This window comes from Oreochromis aureus, linkage group 5, assembly GCF_013358895.1.
Source record: "Oreochromis aureus strain Israel breed Guangdong linkage group 5, ZZ_aureus, whole genome shotgun sequence".
In the NCBI taxonomy this organism is placed as follows: domain Eukaryota; kingdom Metazoa; phylum Chordata; class Actinopteri; order Cichliformes; family Cichlidae; genus Oreochromis; species Oreochromis aureus.
Window position 1 is genome coordinate 5069173 of NC_052946.1, and position 18252 is coordinate 5087424.

The 18252-nt window shown below is 41.0% G+C and overlaps 1 protein-coding gene across 5 annotated transcripts; it reads right to left on the reverse strand.

The window, feature by feature from the left end:
• Positions 1-544: 544 nt before the first annotated feature.
• cfap92 (cilia and flagella associated protein 92 (putative)) lies at positions 545-17803 on the reverse strand. 5 transcript variants are annotated; one of them, XM_031744423.2, is made up of 15 exons: positions 17270-17315; positions 17094-17181; positions 15304-15543; positions 14968-15149; positions 14544-14760; positions 13898-14017; positions 13710-13805; positions 13418-13602; positions 12444-13279; positions 12128-12322; positions 10759-11023; positions 10513-10677; positions 9778-9957; positions 9317-9467; positions 545-936 (listed from the first exon to the last, which is right to left on the reverse strand). In XM_031744423.2, exons 3-15 carry the CDS (start codon positions 15494-15496, stop codon positions 617-619), a joined length of 3105 nt encoding a protein of 1034 aa, XP_031600283.1. In that variant the 5' UTR covers positions 15497-15543; positions 17094-17181; positions 17270-17315; the 3' UTR covers positions 545-616. The 5 variants fall into 5 exon arrangements, 4 of the variants coding, with proteins under 4 accessions (XP_031600283.1, XP_031600280.1, XP_039468679.1 ...); XM_031744420.2 differs by having other exon boundaries at positions 17089-17181; XM_039612745.1 differs by having other exon boundaries at positions 17094-17802.
• Positions 17804-18252: the final 449 nt, after the last annotated feature.

Consider the following 18252-nt stretch of genomic DNA (forward strand, 5'->3'; position numbering starts at 1 on the left):
AGTGGGAAGGAAAAACTCCCTTTTAACAGGAAGAGACTCGCTATGTGTCTTTTAACACATAGTGAGTGAGACAGGTGACTGAAGAAGAAATACTCAATGCATCATGGGAATCCCCCAGCAAGATACACCTATAGGGTCACCTGATCCAGCCCAAACTATATGCTTTAGCAAAAAGGAAAGTTTTAAGCCTCATCTTAAAAGTTAAAAAATACCTTAATTACAAACTGGAAGCTGGTTCCATAGAAGAGGGGCCTGAAAACTGAAGGCTCTGCCTCTCATTCTACTTTTAAATACTCTAGGAAGTAGTATTTTATTACTATTAGATTCATTGAGTGTTCATGCATTACACCTGTACAGTTTATGGATGTGTGTTGCTGAAATATAAAAGATTTATCCAATAATAATATAAAAATCTTGATTATCAATCCGTTTGTCATTAAGAGTATTATTGTAGACCTTGAATAAACACACAAATGCAGGTCTGTGAAATAAATAAATAAACATTTTATAGTCATGAATACACACACCTAGCTGCTCGTTTGTTAAGTGCCTCTAGCCTAAGCTAATCTAGTCACATACAAGAGTTCTGACCTTAACTTTCCCTTAATGATCAGTTTTAGTTGTCTGCATGTTTATTCTGAAGGCTTTTCATGTTGTTGAGCTGTACTCCTTTGTACTGAATTCTGAGTGCCACTTGGAATGAGTGGAAATGCTGTACCTTAAGCATCATGCCTGGTTTCCTCAGTGAATATTTCTTTGGCAGATCTTTCAGTATATCCTGAGTTCTCTCCAGGTTTCCTTTCATGTGACACTTGAATTGTTGGACGGGGCTGTTGTCTGCTGAGTTAACGTTGCTGCCGTCAGGAAGTAGCTGCTTCTTCCAGCGGCTGTACTGAGCTCTGGCTGCTTGGAGCTGCTCCTGCTGTAGACAATCTCCTGAGGATCAACAGCGCACACACTTAACTCTGTGGATCAACAACTCCAAAGAGTTCATCCTGTAAACTTCATACAGCTGATAAACTTAACAGGCGTGGTGTGGTTTTAGCTTACAACAGAGTTGGAAAAATATAACATGGCACACATTAACGAGTAACTCTGTACACTGCTGAGATCAATTAAGCTTCTGCCTGACCAAATTTATTCTCCAGCTCAGTGTGGGAGTGTGTTACTCAGCAGCAAAGACTTCTACTGGCTTAAATATCTGCCATCTGGAGCTTCAATCAAAATGGATCAATACTGGCCTTTAGTACAGTGAAAAAGCTTGCAGCGTAGACAGACATAGGAAAATCCACTCTTAGATATTCTGTGCTTTGCTAGATGTTGGCTTTGAGACTATAGGCTGTAACTGTCACATGATGTATGCTCCCATGTTTTTGTCCAGTTTTGTCTACTTTTAAAAATGAAGCTGAGCCTAGTTTTCTCATGAGAATAAAGTTGCAGACAAACAGTTTGTGAGTGGAGAAAAGTAAAAGTGCATCACAGCTCCACTGAAGTCTTGACAGACTGAAAAAGACAACATTTCAACCCCATCAGAATTACAACAAGAGGCCCAAACTGTGACATTATTACATGCACTTTTGTGAATTCAACTAAACTTCATATGGTCTTCTGAAAATGTATTTCTCTGTCTCACTTAATATTAAGACATTTTTGGACATATGTATTTGAGGGAAGTAGGAGAGCTATCCCTGATCTGCACTTACATATCTAATTCACAGTGTCCCTGAACAAAACACATACATGAAATGTAAGCACACCGTATGTCTCATTAAATGTTACCAAACATGTTAATAGCTCCGTGGTTCACATCACACTTCAATAACTCACTCGAGATCATAACTCATCTCATAGTGCTGAAATCTAAGAAATATGTTTTTTGTTAGTTGGACAGATCACAGATCTGCCTTTGTGCCACAGGAAAATAGTTCCATGGTGGAGTTACATCTGAAAGGAAAACTGTCTATTGAAAATGCATTAAAGATGTTGCCCTCTGTTGTGAATGTTTAAAACCTTATTGGAGTGCTGTGTTGTGGTTTTTGTTAACCGCTTCCATTTGGCGTTTGTTTATTTCTGTCTGACAACCTGCTGGCATGCCGGGATACATCATCCACTGGAACCACTGTGTCTAATTTCCAACTAATATTAAAAAATATAATAATTTAATGATTATTATGTTCATATAAATAGGTCACTTACTACATACTTTTTTCCTTAAACTAATTCTTGGGTGCTTTGTTTTCATCGGAATCAGGAAAATCAATGTATCACTTTGTCAGCTGGACGGCTGTAAATGAAACCTTGTGGTTTCATGACATGCTTATATACTGAGTTAGTGTCTGCATCACTTGTGAACTAAAGCATTGTTGGATTTTTCACCTTTCTGAAAGGTCAAAAAGGACCCTCTTACACAAATAAAATAGATAAACTACTCTTGGTCAGATACAGTGAGGCATAACATTATGAGCACCTGCCTAATATTGTGTTGGTCCCCCCTTTTGCTGACCCATCATCAAATCCATTACACACCTGAAGGTGTGCTGTGGTATCTGAGCCAAGGTGTTCACAAAAGGTGAAGGAGGACCCAAGGTTTCCCAGCAGAACATTGTCCAAAGCATCACACTGCCTCCATTGACTTGCTTTCTTCCTATCATGCATCCTTGTGCCAGGTGTTACCCAAGTAACCAACGCACATGCACCCAGCCATCTACGCGATACGAAAGAAAACACAATTCATCAGACCAGGACACCTTCTTCCATTGCTCTGTGGCCCAGTTCTGATCCTCACATGCCCATTGTTACAAGATTCAGCGTGGGCACCCTGACTGCTCTGCGGCCCCATGCACAACAAACTAATGTGTTGTGGGGAGGCTGTAGCTCAGGAGGTAGAACAGGTCATCTGCTAATCGGAGACATGGTGGTTCAACCTTTTGCTGCTCCAGTCTGCCAAATATTCTTGGGCAAGATGCTGAATCCAAAGTTACTCTCTGTTCTGTTCAGTTGAGTAAGAATGTGATAAAAAGAATTTAGGTGTCTGTCAGCAGATGAGACTAAAAAATAGCGGTGTAAGTGTTGCTGTTATTGATGGAGCAGTTCATTGCGAATTATCCTGATTGTAAATTGTAAAGAAACATATTAGGACATGTGTCTGTGAACTGAATCTCAAGAGAAGAAATAACTGCTAGAATAAAATGATTAAATAAAGCTATTTTTTGTGATTTTTATACACACTTTGCAGTTGTGCTCATTAAGAGTTGGCACTCTTTGTAATAAAGGTCAAAAGCATCAATTCAGCTCTATGATTGAAGTGAATTATTCAGACTGCCATGATGAATTGCAGAAGGATTTGCAAACATGCTTACACATCGTAACTACATCATAACCACCCCCTATTACACCAGTGAACATCCAGGGTTTGGACATTGAAACGGTGGTGGAGTACAAATACCTGGGTGTTCACCTCAATAACAAACTGGACTGGTCCACGAACACAAATGCACTCCACAAAAAGGGTCTAAGTCGTCTCCACCTGCTATGGCGGCTGAGATCCTTCGGGGTGAACAGGACATTCCTAAGGACGTTTTACGACACTGTGGTGGCTGTCATGGTCCTGGGTCGTGCGACCCAGTGTTTGAGTTTTGGTTTATTTTGGTGTTTATTGTTTGTTTATGTTAAGTTATTCTAGCTCATTTGTTATTATATTACCCTTGTGTTAAGTCTCCATTGCCCTTCATGTGTTGTATGTCTGTGTGTCTTATGTTGTCAAGTTCATGTAGTTATTTCTGCCATCTTCCCCTGTACTCAGTCTCCCTGGTTTCTGTGTCTACGTGTCATGTTTCATGTCTATGCAGTTATGTTAAGTTCATGTCATGTTTTATCTCCATGTCTTTGTCTCCGTGTTTCCTGTTTTATTTTGGAAGAGTCTGGTGTTCTTTGTTCATTGTAGTTAGTGTTACTCTCCCCTGTATTGTCATTATGTTTCATTCTAGTCAGCTGTGTTCTCATGTGTCTCCACTTCCCCTGATCACCTCATGTGTGTATTTAAGTCCTCAGTCTCCCTTTGTTTGTCGTCAGGTCGTCTGTTTTCCTCGCCATAGTCAGAGTCACAGCCATTGCCATAGTTAGCTTTCATAGTTTATTCCCAGTTAGGTTTCTGTTTAGTTATTGCTCGTGTGCTGCCCTCGTTCTTGTTTGTTTTATTCATGATCATCAGCCACAATAAAAGGCTCGCTTTTGTTTAAGCTCACTCCCGTATCCTCATTTGTGCTCGCACCTGGGTCCACCACACACATCCCCGCACGGTCTGTCTCCACAAACCGTGACAGTGGCGTCTGCTATCTTTTATGCTGTGGTCTGCTGGAGTAGTGGAATGGCAGAGAGGGACAGGGGGAAACTCAACAAACTGGTCAGGAAGGCCAGCTCTGTCCTGGACTGTCCGCTGAAGTCCATCGAGCAGGTTGGGGAGGAGAGGATTTTGTGTAAGCTAACATCCATCATGGACAACACCTCCCACCCCTGCATGAGACTATACGAGCCCTGAGCAGCTCGTTCAGCAGTAGACTTTTACACCCATAGTGTAGGAAGGAGCGCTACCGCAGGTCATTCTTACCAGCAGCTGTCAGACTCTATAACACAGTTTAACATCCTTTATTCATCCTACTCACCAGCTGTTTGTTCACTGTACATTTTATACATATTGCCGCACAATTTTTCTATACATATTTCTGTACATTGTTACCTGTTTATACGAACTTCAGTTGCTTATGTATATAGGACCACTTTGTGTCTGCCAAATCAAAGGTGATTTGTGCCAAATCTTTCTGCCAAATCAAAGGTGTGACCTTAATCAAAGAGAAGTGTTGAGAAATAACAGGAATGATGAATGGACTAGTTCTTATATAGTGCTCTACCCGTCCCATTCGCCCATTCTTTTTATACTTAAGCCCTGTCTCTCTAAAGCTGCCACATCACAGAGCAACTTGGGGGTCAGTATCATGTCCAATGATATTTAGCACTCAGACTGAAGTACTTCCAGGGATTGAACTAGAGCTGGGCGATAGAACGATAACGATATGTAGTGCGAAATAACTTTTTCTCGATAGAAAAATTAAGCTATTGCGATAGGCCTCATCTGTCTTGTCCTCTTAAAAAAAAAAAAGAACAGCCAATCAAAATTAAGTAGCGCAGAGCCGAACCAATCACAGCCGCAGCGTCACGTCACGTGACTTGTTACGTACAGCACACGTGCCAAGGCGCACATGTGTATTTGTTTGGGAAGCAGCCAGCCGGGCTGCCCAGGTAATGGAGGAAATGAGTTTGCTGACTAGAGAAAATCAACCGAGGCGTGGCGAAGGTTACGAAGAAAAAACAGATGATGGTTCCAATGCCGGAGAGCTTGTCGAACGGAAGGGCCACAAAGTTCCGTAGTGTGAAGGTATTTCGCTATTTCAAGTCTGACAAAAACAGAGTAGCGCGCACTGTAAATTGTGCCGAAAGCAAGTCTGGAAATACAATAAAGCGGTGCATGCTCAATCTCTGACTGAAAGCGCTGATTCGTCATTCGGCTTTTGTCAGACTAAAGTCACTGTTAAAACTGTTTGAAAAGCTAAGCTATACAACAAGGAGAGATTGAGAATTTCCTTTTAGTTCTCAGTTTATTTGATATTGACAAAAGTTAGTCAATTTTGTCTGTTCTTCTGTAAAACGACCTAAGATTTATTTTTAGAATTAATATTTTGTTTCTAAGTGGAATTGACAATTTAGTTTTGTCTGTTTTGTTTGTTCTATTTTGAAACTTAAACGCTTTAGCGGCTGCCTTTTGTGTAGTTTGCAATATTTGCCTTTATTTATCTGAAACTGAAGTCTCATGTTCCTGAAGTACATCTACCCTGTTGAACTTATTATGGGAAATAAATATTTAAATCAAAACAAGCTGCTGATTATTTCACATTTTACTTGTGAGCAACGGCACATTTAAATCTTACAAATATAGTTATTTGGCTTATATCGTGATATATATCGTTATCGCCTGAAATGAAAAAAACATATCGTGATATGAAAAAATCTTATATCGCCCAGCTCTAGATTGAACCATCAACCGCTCAATTAATAGATGACCTGCTGCTACAGCTATCCCAGTTATACTTGAAAAAATTAACAAGTATAATTATCTGTCTCTACTTGGAAATTGTATATGTACAGAATTATTGAGGGGTTTGTGAGCTTTTTCTTGCAACTGTAACTACTTTAGTGCAGATAGAATAGAATAGAATAGAATAGAATAGAATAGAATAGAATAGAATAGCCTTTATTGTCATTGTACAGGGTACAACGAAATTGGAGTGCCACTCCCTTGGTGCAAAAATACAATAATAAATATAAATGTAAAATATAAAAGGTACATTAAAACAAACAATAGTAAGTACAATATATACAGGATAGCAGCATTAATATAATGACAGTAAGAATAGCAGCATAATAATTGACGGTGACAGTATGGTGTAGCTAAGCAGTTTCAATTGTTTTTGTGCTTATTTACTATGGTGATAGCTCTGGGAAAGAAGCTATCCCTGAATCTGTTTGTCCTGGTTTTATGTGACCTGTACCGTCGTCCTGATGGTAATAGTTCAAACAGTTGATTGCTGGGGTGAGAATGGTCCTTGATGATATTGCCAGCTCTGCTGAGGTACCGAGAGTTTGCAATGACCTCCAAGCTGGGCAGAGAGCAGTCAGTGATCTTCTGGGCTGTGTTGATGACCCTCTGCAGTGCTTTCCTGTCTGCAGCTGAGCATCCTGCATACCATGTTGTTATGCCGTACGTTAGGATGCTCTCTATGGTGGCTCTGTAGAATGTCACCAGCAGCCTCTCCTCCAGGTTGTTCCTCCTGAGCACTCTCAGAAAGTGGAGACGCTGCTGGGCCTTTTTTACCACCGCCATGGTATTTGCAGTCCAGGAGAGATCATCAGAGATCTGCACGCCCAGAAACCTCATGGAGTGTACCCTCTCCACACAGCTCCCGTGAATGTACAGTGGGGCCGGGTCTGCTCTGCCCTTCCTGAAGTCGAAGATAAGTTCTTTAGTTTTCGTGGTGTTCAGTTGGAGGTTATTAACTGAACACCACTCAGTCAGTCTGTTGACCTCATCTCTGTAGTCCGACTCATCCCCCCTTGAGATGAGTCCAACCACGGTGGTGTCATCCGCAAACTTTATGATGGTGTTTGAGAGATGGGTAGGGGAGCAGTCGGATGTGTAGAGCGTAAACAGGAGGGGACTCAGAACACATCCTTGTGGAGACCCGGTGCTGAGTGTGATGGTGCTGGACAGGTGGGGGCCGAGTCTGACAGACTGTGGTCTATTTGTCAGGAAGTCCTTAATCCAGAGGCAGATGGGGGTGGAGAGTCCCAGGCGAGACAGTTTCTGGACCAGGATCTCTGGGATGATATGATTAAATGCTGAGCTGAAGTCCAGGAAGAGCATTCTCACATAGCTTCCTCGGTGCTCCAGGTGACTCAGCGCAGTGTGGAGCGCTATGGTGATAGCGTCCTCGGTGGATCGATTAGTCCTGTAGGCAAATTGGTGGGGGTCCAAAGTGGGAGGCAGACTGGCCCTGATGTGCTGACAGACCAGTCTCTCAAAGCACTTCATCACTACAGGCGTAAGTGCAACAGGCCTGTAGTCATTTGGGCTGACCACAGCTGTCTTTTTGGCGATGGGGATGATGGTGGAGGTTTTGAGGCAGGGCGGGACGGTGTTTAATGACAAAGAAAGGTTGAAGATTTTAGTGAAGACTCCGGTCAGTTCGTCAGCACATGCTCTGAGAACCTTTCCATGTATTCCATCAGGACCTGCCGCCTTCCTGGGATTCACTGACCTTAGAGCACACCTCACTTGATGCTCCCTAAGTGTTAGTGTGCCGGTGCTGGGGGCGGGTGGAAGTGGTGTGACAGCTGAGGGTCTGGTCGTCTCAAAGCGGGCGAAGAAACGATTTAGATCCTCAGCCAGCGAGGCATCAATCCTAGATGTCGCCTGGTTATTGCTTCTGTAGTTGGTAATGTGATTAATCCCCTGCCACATTTTTCTGGGGTCGTTGTCAGCAAAGTGATCTTCAATCCTCCTCCTATAGGCAGCCTTAGCTTTCCTGATGCCTCTGCTCATGGATTTTGTCTGTTTCTCGATGAATTCCACAATACTAGTAAGATGAATGTAATAAAAATCCTCAGGTACAAACACTAAGTTCCAGATGATGCTGCAGTCATCGAATGTAACCACATCGTTTCAATTATGACCATTCATTCATTTCTACCATCCTGCAGCAAAGCATTTCATAACAGTGCGAGCTAAAGGACAATTTGTGTTTTCATATAAAGATAAACTCTTTCATTTGAAATATCAGCAACTGTATATGGTCTTAGAGGGTTGGGGGAGCTTTTTACTTTTTTGAATGTTGTTTGTCTGGCATGACATGTGAGGCTGCATATTACATTTTTAGTACGATTCAGTCATTAATCTACACACTTCAGATCTGTCCTATTAATTGCTAAATTTTACATACATCTTAATATTGTCTACGATATCTTGCCTCACAGCATTCAGGCTGTGCTGAAGAATAAACGTGGTCACACAAAATACTGACTTCCAAGTGGATGAGAAATGTCTGTTTTTGCCTCATGTAAAGTATTTCCATGTATATTTGAACATGTTTTGCTTCTCAAGCAGCTCAAGACTTTTGCACAGTACTGTGTAACAGATCTAGTACTACAGAAAAGAGTAAGAAATTACTTCTCTGAAGACGCATCTGCAATAAAGACAGTGAGGCCAGCCACAAACACACCTCTGTCCATGCTTTTCATTTACAAACTTGACACGGCACCTCTTTAGTAAATCCTGACAAGAAATGTTCAACCCTAAACGTGGGTTTTACACTTTAGTAAATCTGGATTTCCATTTGAGGAACCAGAGTCTAAACAAAAAGATTCACATAGACTTACCACACACAAAAGTGTGTACAGTGGGGTTGTGCTTTCTAAGAGTTCAGGAACTCTGAAGATGTACTGAATCCACAGTGATTGGTCAAACATAATAGATTTTATTCTCCTGTCATTTTTTAATACTACATCTGCAAACACATTTAGTTTGTTTGTGGATGGTCTTAATGATGGAGAAAGATTTAATGATACTGGGACTGCAGGCAAACTTCAGACATTCAGAGGAACCTTGTTGTGCTTTTGACTCTTCAGAGGGTAAGTGAGCATTTAAAGGCACTTAAAGATCCTGCACTTCAGCTATTAAGTAATTTAAGTTCCTTAATCAGGTCCATACCAGCCAGGTAGATGGTCACGGGAGAGGTGCTGAAGAATCGGGGAGGTTTCCTGTAGAGCTCAAAGTCCTCCGAGCGTTGAGTCCAGGGCCATGTGTCCCGTGAAAGTGTGGGTTTCAGTGTGTTGGCATGTAGGATGTTCTCCCTCCACGGCTGGAAGGACACTGGATTATCAACTACAAACACACTATCATCACATAACTTTTGAAGATTAGGCAGATGTTTCAAAGAGCTTAAACATGTTTTCTTACTGCCATTGGATAATAAATAATTGTGTGCTCACGACAACTGAAGCAACAGAAGGGCTAATATTTTTAGTCATGTCATATTACATGCTATTCTATACCTAACCTAAACATACTGGCTCATGGTCATGGTCATCCTTGTCCCATGTGTATTCATAGTAATACCAATAAACCTAGTATTTCTCTTCTGTTGCACAGTACTTGCAAATGAACTTTACCTTTCTCAGCTCTTCCACACGAGCTTCATCTGGGTGGTTAGGGTGCACTTTGGACTTGCTCGTGCTAATATTCCAAAATGTAGATGTAGAAGATCTAGCATTGGTTTTCCATGGAATGTCTCCCGGTTCCACTGTTGCACTGTTATACCATTGACTGTAGGTAAACCTGCGCCCAGGTACCTGAGGCAGTCAGAAAAATTACTTAGCTTCATTATGTTCATTATGTATAGACTAATCTACAAGCTAGGATGACACCGTGTGTCAGAAAAGGTTGAAAAATACATTTAAAGATACACTAAGTCATTCTTGAGGTTATTTAATAGAAAAAATGTTGTACTCATAAATATACATTGATTAGGTTTGTGTGTAATTACATCTATTCCATTAAAATACACAGGCGCATGTGCCGGTTGGATCCCCGCTATCTGGAATACAGTGGCCGAGATGGATAGCACCATTCCGCCTAATCACATTTTGTATATAAGGCTAATAATCGGCCACATGTGCAGCACACCTCATAAGTTATTTTTAAATTACTCTATCAAAGAGAGAGCAGTGGTGGAAGAAGAGAAAAACCCGATGTTAATGACAATATTTTATGTCTTCGTGATGTGATTGGAAAAGCTGGTCAAATCCATGAGATTGTACAGACAGAGGACTTTCTTACAGTGGCAGTGGTACTTTCTTGGTACCATACTATACCCTGATATGTTAGAGACAGCATGCTACACACACCTTGGCCATCTCTTTGCAGAGCAGTTCCCTAGCTCGCTCATTTGAGTTGAAGGTCTGGATGCTGTAGTTGTGTGCTGCTCTTCCTGCAGCCACGTCTATCCTTAACACTGCAGCCTCTGGCTTCTGCAACTGCTCTCTCTGCTCTTGCACCTTTTTAATATTTTCCTGGAATATAATGATACACATGACTGGATCTGTTAATAAAACGCTTCAAGTCAGTGTATAGTACTATAGGATATCACAAACCTGAACAAAGTCTTTCAGCTGTTGGAGAGGCCTGTTCTGTTTCCGTGTGATGTACTCTGTGTTATGTGTGCTGATGGGCCCATGTCTTTTCATCCTGATAGGCAGAGTGGGAATGCTCCCTTCAGTGTTTGCCCAAACCTTTTGCTCCCTCTTCTCAGCATATAAACCAAATACACTGCTCAAGCTGAGAATCATGTCAGCTGAGGGGAACAGGTTGTACTCCACCACCTCTTTAAGCTGCTTCACTTGACAAAGCTGGCTTAACCTAAGAAAAAGGATAAATTACACAATTTGTACATTTTATACCGTCAGATTTAAAATTGTTAGTGTTATATTTGACATATTCATTTTGATCCAAGGATCCTTTACTAGCCAACTAACCAAAGACAGTGTACACACAGTCACTGTATACATAAAATTACAAAAAAAACCCCCACTTATAAATGCCAAAACATCCAGTATAAGGTGGAAGCAGTCAGTCAATGTGAACCTCTCAATAAGCCATATGCTAATTTTTGCTAGCTTTCAGCTTATTGTTCTAGTTTAACAGCTTTAAGCACCTTTCTTTGTTCTTTTTCTGTTTACTCCCATTAACTCTGATTTTCAGGTGCAGCAGTTATCTTTACTGGCGACTCTTTACTATATCAAATGTAGGCTCCAGATTGTAGAACAAAACAGTTGGGGACTCTGCCCCTCCCACTCACAAACAGTTATATGACCTCATGGCGTGTCTAAAACTGGAAAAAATAAGACAATCACTCCAGAACTCTACTGGGAAATTTCAAAGCATGTGGGGTCCTTTCCTTGATGCATTTCAAAATCTATAAGAATTTTTCAGCAAACTCTCTTATGTCAGGTGTGGAAATACAGTGTACAGGTCTAGGGAAGTGACCTGGGTGGGAATGAATGGGATTATTTTGCAGGAATTATGTTCCTTTGGGAAATATCATACATATATTTATATTTCTCTTTTTTTTCTCTTTGTTTCCCTTTTTTCTTTTTCTTTCTTTTTTTCCCCTTTTATTTCACAGCCTAAATGTACGGACTGAATGTACAGATCATCTGTAATCCTTTTCTTTCTGTTTATATGTATAAAAGGAAAAACTCTAAATAAAAAGACATTGTTTAAAAAACAGTTGGGGACTAGCTGATGAATAGAGAACAGCAGTTAACTTTAACTTAAGGGCTGGATACAAATAGAAGCTGCTGAAGACCAAATCATATTTAAAAAGGGACTGAGCTTTGGAGTTACACACACCAAGTAACAATGTGGTTTCCAAAAAACACATCAAATTGAAAGCTAAGGTTGTTCTGGCTCATCCTCCTGCCACCATTACTCACTGAAAATAAATATGTCTAATTCAGCTACCTTGACAAAGCCTGAAAGCAGGGTTGGGGGATCGTGCCTATAATGTAGATCTGAGACTTTTTCATGATGGTCTCCAGTGACTGACTCAGATGGATAGGACTCAGGCTCATTTCTAGTGAGTCATAGATGCGTCTGAAGAAAGCCAGGTTTGAATTATATAGCACTGTCACCTGCTCCTCCTCACTCCCACTTAGCCTGCAAAACATCACACAAACTACAGCACCCTCATTGGAATCTCAACACTTTATCCAGCAGGCAGCACAGGTGAAAATTGTTAACACGGGCTGTTGGGACAAGACAGCACGGGTTGGCTTACTTCATAGGAATGGCTTCCCAGAGTCTCTTCACTGCTTTTTGTTTGAGCCCTTCAAGGACAAAGATTTGGGTCTTCTTATCTATCACATGAAACCCTGAAACAAAATCCAGATCCTTGGTCTCACTGTGCTTGAAATTCATTTGGCAATTTGACAGGGCTGTCTCTATGTTTTCCACTGAGCGTGAGCCCAGATGGAAAGCTGCCGCATTGATTCGCAGTATCTCGGACCTCAGCTTGGTCATCGCAGAGGAGTTGCTGTATTCAAAGAGGTAGACAATGCGGCCAAATGGACCCTTACAGGAGTCTTCATCACAGCTGTCATTCTGAACACTGAGTGGGCAAGTTATCTCGACTTTGACTTTAAGTTGAGAATTGGCAGCATAATAATGGCCTTGTGGCATTGGCTTCTCTGACATCTTCCTCTTGTGTGGGCTTCGCTCCCTGTCCAGTAGCAAAGGGCTGCATTTAATTGGCAAGCGCACCTTTAGACTTTTCTTCCCCAGCAGTAGCTCAGAGAGGTTTAGTTTTGCAATACCATGAGGATTAATGGCTGAAGACTTCTGCTGTAATACCGATCCACCGAACTGGATGTCATGCTCTGACGCAGTCCCAAGTGTCTGCGTTTTCAGCGCTTCCGATTTTTGGTCACGATCATGAACCTCTATCTCTAGAGGTGGACCAGATAGGAACTCATACAGCTCTTTACGACTCATCAGACCAGTCAAGATTACATTCACATCTCTGAAGTAGATGTTGGTGTCCTGCTTGTGATAGTTTGTCCTGTGTTCATTTAAATTATGGAACTTATACTGGCAATAAACGGGCATACAATTCTCCTGAAAAAGAAATCATCCAGAAAATGAATCAGAGCTGAAAGTTGAAACCACTGCCCACTATCAGAAAGGGCAGACTGAGTAAGAAATGAATTGAACACATAGAAAGGTGTCAAACCTAAAACAATGTGTACATCCCACCTGCAGGACGTGAAAAGGCACTGACGATGAAGGCAGTGAAGTGGCTGACAAAATTGTAATAACCAGTGGATTGAGTTCAGCCTTCAGTTGGTCTGACATCAGTGATTGATCCAGAGAAATGTTGAAGATGATCTCAAAAACCCCCGAAGAACAGACTGGGATGTTCTCAGTCAGTGAGTTCTCACCTGACAGTCAGAAAATACAAGCTTACATAAGAAAATAGGAACAGTGCTTTGTTTTCAGCTGACCAGCACTGGTCCAAGCTGTTCCCCTGATTATGAGATTGACTCACCTGCCAACAAACAAACAGGGGTGATTTCAAACGATGCAGTGCCACTGTTTCTGATGGCCTCGAGGTTATGAGAATCACTTGTGGTTTTTTCAAAACCTGTTTTAAGTTTGAAAAAATGTATTCATTAAGAAGTATAAAAGTATGACACACTGATATACATAAAATATTCATTGTTGTAATGCACATACCTGTTTCTGATCCCACATCTGGACTGAGATCAACACAAAAATTGCTTCTATGACTTTTAGATGTGTTTGTCTTCTTTTCATACAGGCTCCTCAGGTTGTTCACCATCGTCTCAATACAACCTGAGTAAAAATATAAGGTTCATAATTCCATAACACAATAGGAGGGTTTTTCCTGGCTCACAGCGGGTTTCCGGGCTTTGGATGGTGACTAATCACAGAGACTGTGTTTCCTTACTTAACAGACGTCTCTGTAGTCCCCTGTAATTTCTGGCCATTTGATTCTTGAGTCAACTGAAGCCCTTGTAAATCTAACTGGTTAAAGCATTTGTATCCCTCTAAAGAAAAGTGTGTCATATTTGATACACGACTTTTTGTGATTATAAATTGCCAGTGGGTGTGAATGGTTGCCAGTCTCTTTGTGTTAGAGACAGCAAATCTGTCCGGGGTGTACCCTGCCTCTCGATCTATGATAGCTGGGGTAGGCTCCAGCCCCCTGCGACCCTGATAAGGAGAAGCGGTAAAAAATGGATGGATATAATTCTCTGGCGATTACTTCATGGTTCAGACAGAAAGCTGAAACCTCTTTTTATGCTGAATAGGTGTAATATTTTGGTCATTTTTAAGAAAATTGAAAATGCATGCTCACCGCGCTCTGTGTCATCCTCAGACAGCTCCTGTGACAGTCTGAAGGCTCTGACTCTTTCGTAGCGGGCTTGGCTGCACAGTTTATCTTTAGTGTTCCAAATCTGAAGCCTGATCTTATGAGGAAGCAGACTGATGAGCACATCCCTGCTGACTCCGATGTTAAACCTCTGGGCCCAGCCAACCCAAATCTGATCTCCCTCAAGCCACGTTCTTAGAATCTGTTCACATTTATTTTTGCATTAGACAAACTCAAAGTTGTATTCAACAGCAGCATATTTCAAAGTCATCATCAACCCCTGAGCAGTCAACTATTTACCTTAACTCTACACCACGAGGATAGTCCCATCCACTTAGGATGTTCATAAATTGTTCATTAATGTCACACACGCACGCACACATACACAAACAAAGAGGATCCTATTTACCTTGCACTCGTCTTCTCTGTATATTTTTGCTGCCGGCCCAAATACTAGTATGTCCACTTTAACCGTCTCAGTATCACCTGGCAACAATTTGTATTCAATATGATAGCAGCTCTGAGCTTTGTGGACCGACACATTCTTTGTTTTCATTGCTTTCTCAGAATCTTCAGGAGCACTGACTTCCCCTGCAAAGAGGCCAAATGTGCAGGAATGAGATTTAGAGTCAAAACACTGCTACATTACAGCAGATATGTAGAGCCTGTCAAACTCAACCGTCTCACTCTGACCATCTAAATGGAGCTAATAATAATTGTTTATATGTTCTGTGGACCATCTTACCCTGTGGAACGGCTAGAGCTATGTAAACTGTCCATGTGACGTAGTAGGCACTGTCATCTGTTTGCACTTTAATATCCTCATATGAATCGGTGCTGGACAACAGTTCAGTCTCAAAGACGAGGACTTCTTCCTGTTCTTTCTCTGAAATGTTTTCGTCATCACAGGTTGGGTTACAAACACTCTTTTCTGACATGTTGCCTTTTGGGTCAGACTTTGCTGGAATAGTTTCCCTGGAAAACACTGAAAGAAAACAGCAAATGAAGCTACCCCAAAACCTAAAGGGATTTTCTTACCTGGATGACTGAGCATGCATCAAGACAAATGAAGCTACTTTTGACATCTAGATGGAAATGTGTAATTGTGAGGAAGCAGCTTATCACAATCCTAGCCCAATCCCTTGCTCGGCCACTATGCTGAGTGGATCAGGCAGTTCTTTTATGCTATGCAGGGGGTTTGACACCAAGGTATGGCTCCACTTGTCTCTTTGAACGAAAGAGTTGCTGCAAATCCAAACTGTTCTGTGTAATCAACTTTACCCTGCTATGTAACATTTCTATCCTGATGAAAATGCCTCATCCACAGGGCACAGAGGCTCACTGAATGGTTTGACGAGGACAATATGATTCACAGATCTAAAGCAAGATGGAAGGTTTTAGATAGAGCTCTCCACTACCCTCATCAGACAACCAAATGAGAGAATATCCTTTGTTAGAATGGTTTTCAGCCTTCCAGTAGCACAGAAGAAAAGCAGAGAATCAATACAAAGGCCTGATGTGTTCATGGAAAGATGGCCCAACACTTTAATGATACACTGTCCTTTGTGTATCATTATGTATCATGAATTTGTCCTTTGACACATGTTTATGAAACAGGTATACAACTAAAACTATTCTTACTTATTTATTCCCTGAAAAAAAATGCCAAGCAAACAATCTAGAGCAAGATGCTTGGCTACATCTTAATGACACTAATTTTAAGTAACAGAAACAAAACCTGACCAATACCTTGACTTCAATAACCTTTAATAAGCAGATTTGAAACACTAATACGAGTGTAACAATTTCCAAAGAAAACATGTTTTGGTTCGCACTGAAGTAGATGAATTAATGAATGAATGAAACTTTTTCTTACAAGCTTGATCCCTTGATCATGACTGGATCATGAACAAAAAAATAGACTCCTTAATTGTTACTATTATGTACCTATTTTCAGTTCACTAAATACCTAAATCATTTTTGAGAAAACTATTCACCTGACCAGTACACCCTGACACAGATATCAGTGTGGTATGTGCAGTTGGAATTGGGAGATGATATAACTGATGTTTTTCTTGCAATTTGTGGTGTTGGTTTCAGAATTGTCACAGCCCCACAAACAAATCAGAGATAACTGAGAGATATCCTTATTAAACAAAAGCACAGTAAGTAAGCAACTGAGTTGCATTGTCAAATGTCAAGATATACAAGGGATTAATTACTTATCTAATTGTTCTTGAAGGAAATCTAACTGGAGAGAGGTGGTCCAACCTGTACGTGTGCCATCACCCTGCCATGTGGCTGTTTCAGCAGGACAATGCCCACCCCCACCCCGCCTCCACACTGCCAGAGTACCATAGGTCTTTCTGGCTCAGGTTCGTACCCAGAAACAGCCAGCATTTAGTCCCAATTATTCATGAGAGGCAGCCGGCTCAAACTTGAGTACAAAAATGTGATTTCAGTTTTGCACGGCAATTTCCCCATAATGTGTAACAGGCCTATAAATGTTACAAATTAATTATTAGCATACTTTACCGCCTTCGCTCTGTCTCTTTCGTCCCAGATGAAGGTTAGCTTACAGCTTTCTGCAGCCTTTATAGTCCATTAACTTCAGAGTCACTCACTGTAAACCCGTGACCATGACAAGAGTTTACATTCTATCTCAGTTTAAATAAATTACACAACGAAACGACAGAAAAAGTTCAACCTACGTGATTTTCAGGAGTGCAACGCATAGTGACAACGCAGCGGTTGTCCATGGCAACGGCTTTAGTGAAGGAAGTCAGATGTACCCCTGCCCTCAGGCGCCGTTCAGATAAGGAGGCAGCGTATTTTCCTTCGCTCTCTTTCTTTCCTTTTTTTTGTTTCTTTTCCCAGTTTAATGACAAGTCCAAAATAACCGAGGCAGGCGCGATTCTAGGTTCAAAGTTTTAGGGGGGCTCAGCGCCCAATAACAATATCATGCATGCAGTGCCTTGTAATTAATATTTAGGGAATATGCTGTTTGCAATTGTAATCAATCCTTTTCATATTTACAAACCTCAATTCAATTGGATAAGCATTACAATGATACCTTCAAAAGCAACTGAGTTAGTTGGATGACCTGTGTCTAAGACTATGTCTTTAGTTATCGAACCCAAGGCAAAAAGGCTCAGTCATTAAAGAAGTTATAGAACTATTTGTGGCACAGCAGGTAAGATGAGAAACATGCACAGCATTATTTCAGTCTCTTAATCACAGACACTGGAAAATCACCCCACCCACCCAAAGACCTATTTCCTGAGCAAACTAGCAATAGAGGGGTTTTTTTATATAAAAGTTTTTGAATTCATACACTACAAACCCTCCCTTTATTATGCAGACTAAGCATTATGTACCCCAGTTTCAGGAGTGGAGAACAACTTTGTAGTCTGTCACATGAATGTAGTGGCAGCCATTCTGTTCAGCCATGTTTACAGTGGTGTGGATCGTGTAATATGCTGCCATTCATATTCATTTTCTTTATAGAATGTTCAGTATTTTAAGTATGATACTGGAAAACATGCAAAGCACCCATGAAAAACATGAAAAATGCTATAGCATAACATCCTGAGCTTGATCAGTATGTTTTTTCTAATAGTTTATCAAGCCCTCTTTCACATTAAATGATAAAATCGTGGAAAGTTTGCTAAATTTTGCTCGGCCTTTCAAATGA